General features: G+C 42.8%; 1 protein-coding gene across 1 annotated transcript; it reads right to left on the reverse strand.

Annotated features, from left to right (window-relative positions):
- Window positions 1–978: 978 nt before the first annotated feature.
- On the reverse strand, window positions 979–2,581 carry LOC132866577 (uncharacterized). Its single transcript, XM_060899391.1, has 2 exons — window positions 2,229–2,581; window positions 979–1,911 (listed from the first exon to the last, which is right to left on the reverse strand). The coding sequence occupies exons 1-2, from the start codon at window positions 2,532–2,534 to the stop codon at window positions 1,195–1,197; spliced, it is 1,023 nt and encodes a 340-aa protein (XP_060755374.1). The 5' UTR covers window positions 2,535–2,581; the 3' UTR covers window positions 979–1,194.
- Window positions 2,582–2,934: the final 353 nt, after the last annotated feature.

Below are 2,934 nucleotides of genomic sequence, written 5' to 3' on the forward strand. Positions count from 1 at the left end.
GGAGGGTCCTGGCCACCGTTTTCGGCCATTCATTGGCCATGACCATCAATTGGAATGGGTGCAATGACAAAAGGGCATTCCGGGACCTAAAATTAAAGAGGGTAGTTGTAGGTAAGTTTTTTTTTTTTAAATCTCCTACGATAAAATTGGCTGATCATCACTCTTTGACTGGCACTTAAGACACTGGATTCTCTTCATCTACAAATTGGATTCCAAAGTGAAATTTTATTTTGTGAATAACAACAAAATAATTTGCCGTCACATTTTTAAAAATCTGTTGCATGTATCAAATAAATGAATACATATTTCCCACGAAACAATATTTTTTCCTCCATCTTATGTGTAGATTGAATGTTTAAAAAGTGTTTTGTTTTATTCACAAAAATTCCAATTGTCCCAACTTTTTAGAATCTGTCCTGTACAATGTGCATTTTACAGTTTTTCTCAATTGGTTTGGCTCATTTCTTGAAACTGAGATGACATTCCTATAACTATAAGGTCATTTTGCGAAACAGTGATACAGCTCTGCACAACCCTTCAGATAACCAGCAAAATGTCATATCTCTCCCAAAACCATTCATTCACGCTTCAAAAGGAAATCCCTTTCCCATGTAAATAGTCAGTACCATAAAAATGGCATAGATCCTTCTCAATTGCTTGGCCTCATTTTTGTTCATTAAGTGCTTCTGTCTAAATGACCTGGATGGCTCAACACAATTACATGGATCATCTGCAAATGCTCATATCTCTCCCAAAACAGTTTATCCATGTGTCAAAACTAAATATCCTTCTCAAATAAATAGTCAATACCCCCAAAATGCATTGTCCCTTTGGCATCGTGTAAGCACTGCAAGTCAAAATGCTTAGACAGTTTGTCAGAGGTCTAGCTAAAGGAATACTATTATATATAAAACTGGAGAAATAGGGTTTTACAGTGACAGCAGCCTCCAAAGTTTGACACCACACACAGTGCACTCATTTCACCAAAGAAATTGTTTATTCACACAATTTTCACACAAACAAAATTGCATGCATTACTGCATTACGAACAGAGAGTATAGGTATACAGTAAAAGGAAAATATGCATTTACCTCCTGCATGTGATGTCATGCGTCTATAGGCTATATCACAAAATATAAACATGAACCAAAAAAGGAATTGAAAAAAGCAAGTTCCACAAGTTTAACACTTGGATTAGTCGCTGTTGCTGTCTTCCCCCACCCTCTCCTGGTAGCCTTCCTCATCCTCCAGGCCATCCATCCGCTGCTCTCTGTTTGGCCACAGATTTTCATCAACATCGCACCGGATGTTCTCCCTTGCGATGCAGCGTGGAAAGAAGCGGCGTGAATGTCTTAGCCAACCCCGACACTGATCGCCTGTGATGTCATCGCAGGCAGCATCCATGGCATTGAGGAGAGACCTCTGATCCCCAATGTGGCGTTCATAAACCCTCCACCTCCAAGCAGAAAAAAATTCTTCAATGGGATTGAGGAATGGCGAGTATGGTGGTAAAAAAACATTACGCATCCTTGGATGGGTGTCGAACCACGCTCTGATGAGTGGGCCACGGTGAAAGCTGACATTGTCCCACACAATGACAAATTGTGATAGGTGGGGCGCTTCGAGTCCCCTTTCATTCTCGGGGACCAAATCCACATACAGACGATCCAGGTAGAGGAGGAGCCTCTGCGTGTTGTATGGGCCTAGGCTTGCAATATGTGTGGCCACACCATTGTCAGAAATGGCCGCACACATTGTGATATTTCCTCCTCTTTGACCCGGGACGTCTACTGTGGCCCGCTGGCCAATGATGTTACGTCCGCGCCTGCGGCACTTGGCCAGATTGAAACCTGCCTCGTCCACAAACACCAGGAGATGAGGTGTTTCTATTCCCTCCAATGCCATTATTCTCTACAAAAGAGAAACACAGGTAAAACCAAATCATGCAGATGGGTCATACACAGCAGTAATATCTTCTTCACAAAGTCAATATAACCTGCAACGGTTCCAAACCTATGCTGGCCTATGCAGAGATACTCCAGCTGGTATGTGACACAAAATGGAGAAATACTGATCACAGTTTTCTGTTACAGTTCTTAGGCAAAATTCTGTGGTCAGATACTGGATTCCAAAAGGTACAGTAAAGATACGGAAAACCCCCCAAACTTTGAACCTCTGCATAGTGTATAGGTTACAATGGTGGAAAACAAATACAGTAATTGACTTACCTGCACATACTGGTACCGCAGTTCTTTTACCCTCTCTGTATTCCTGTCAAATGGTACCCTGTATATTTGTTTCATTGTCATACGGTTTCTCTTGAGTACCCGGTCTATGGTTGATACACTAATGGAGTTGATATTGTGGAAGATGGCTTGGTCTTCAAGGACTGCATTGCGGATCTGTGTGAGTGTAATGGCATTGTTCTGTATGACCATGTTGCAGATGGCTTGTTCCTGGGGATCTGTGAGCAATCTCCTTCTACCGCCCACAGGAGGCTGTCGCCCAATTCTGCAGATAGACACGGACAACATGACAATTTGCACTGCAAAACTACTCTAAACTGCAACTGTAATTTGCTTTATTTTGTCCAATTTACTGTACTATGAACACTGCATCATACGATTTTGCAGTATAGGCCTACACACATGCACACACGTGCAGGCGTGCACGCACACACACACACACACACACACACACACACACACACACACACACACACCTTTCCAAGCAAAAATTGTAATTCCATCACTGCCTGGGTGCATACCTGTTTTCCCTGCGAAAGGTTTGAATGATGGAAGAGACTGTAGAGCGTGGCACGTTAGGCTGCACTTGGCGCCCTGCCTCTGCCATGGTTAGACCATGATTGACAACATGGTCAATAATGGTGGCTCTAATTTCATCGGGGACAGTGTGATGCCTACGCACGCCTCG

This window comes from Neoarius graeffei, chromosome 18 (assembly GCF_027579695.1).
Source record: "Neoarius graeffei isolate fNeoGra1 chromosome 18, fNeoGra1.pri, whole genome shotgun sequence".
Classification (NCBI taxonomy): domain Eukaryota; kingdom Metazoa; phylum Chordata; class Actinopteri; order Siluriformes; family Ariidae; genus Neoarius; species Neoarius graeffei.

What these genes read in the sequence shown, in the direction of transcription:
- LOC132866577 (XM_060899391.1), bottom strand. Translation starts at nt 2,534, where the DNA reads ATGTTGTCCGTGTCTATCTGCAGAATTGGGCGACAGCCTCCTGTGGGC. An exon ending in TGCGGTACCAGTATGTGCAG is followed by an intron (nt 1,912 to 2,228) that starts GTAAGTCAATTA and finishes TCTCTTTTGTAG; the next exon opens with AGAATAATGGCATTGGAGGG.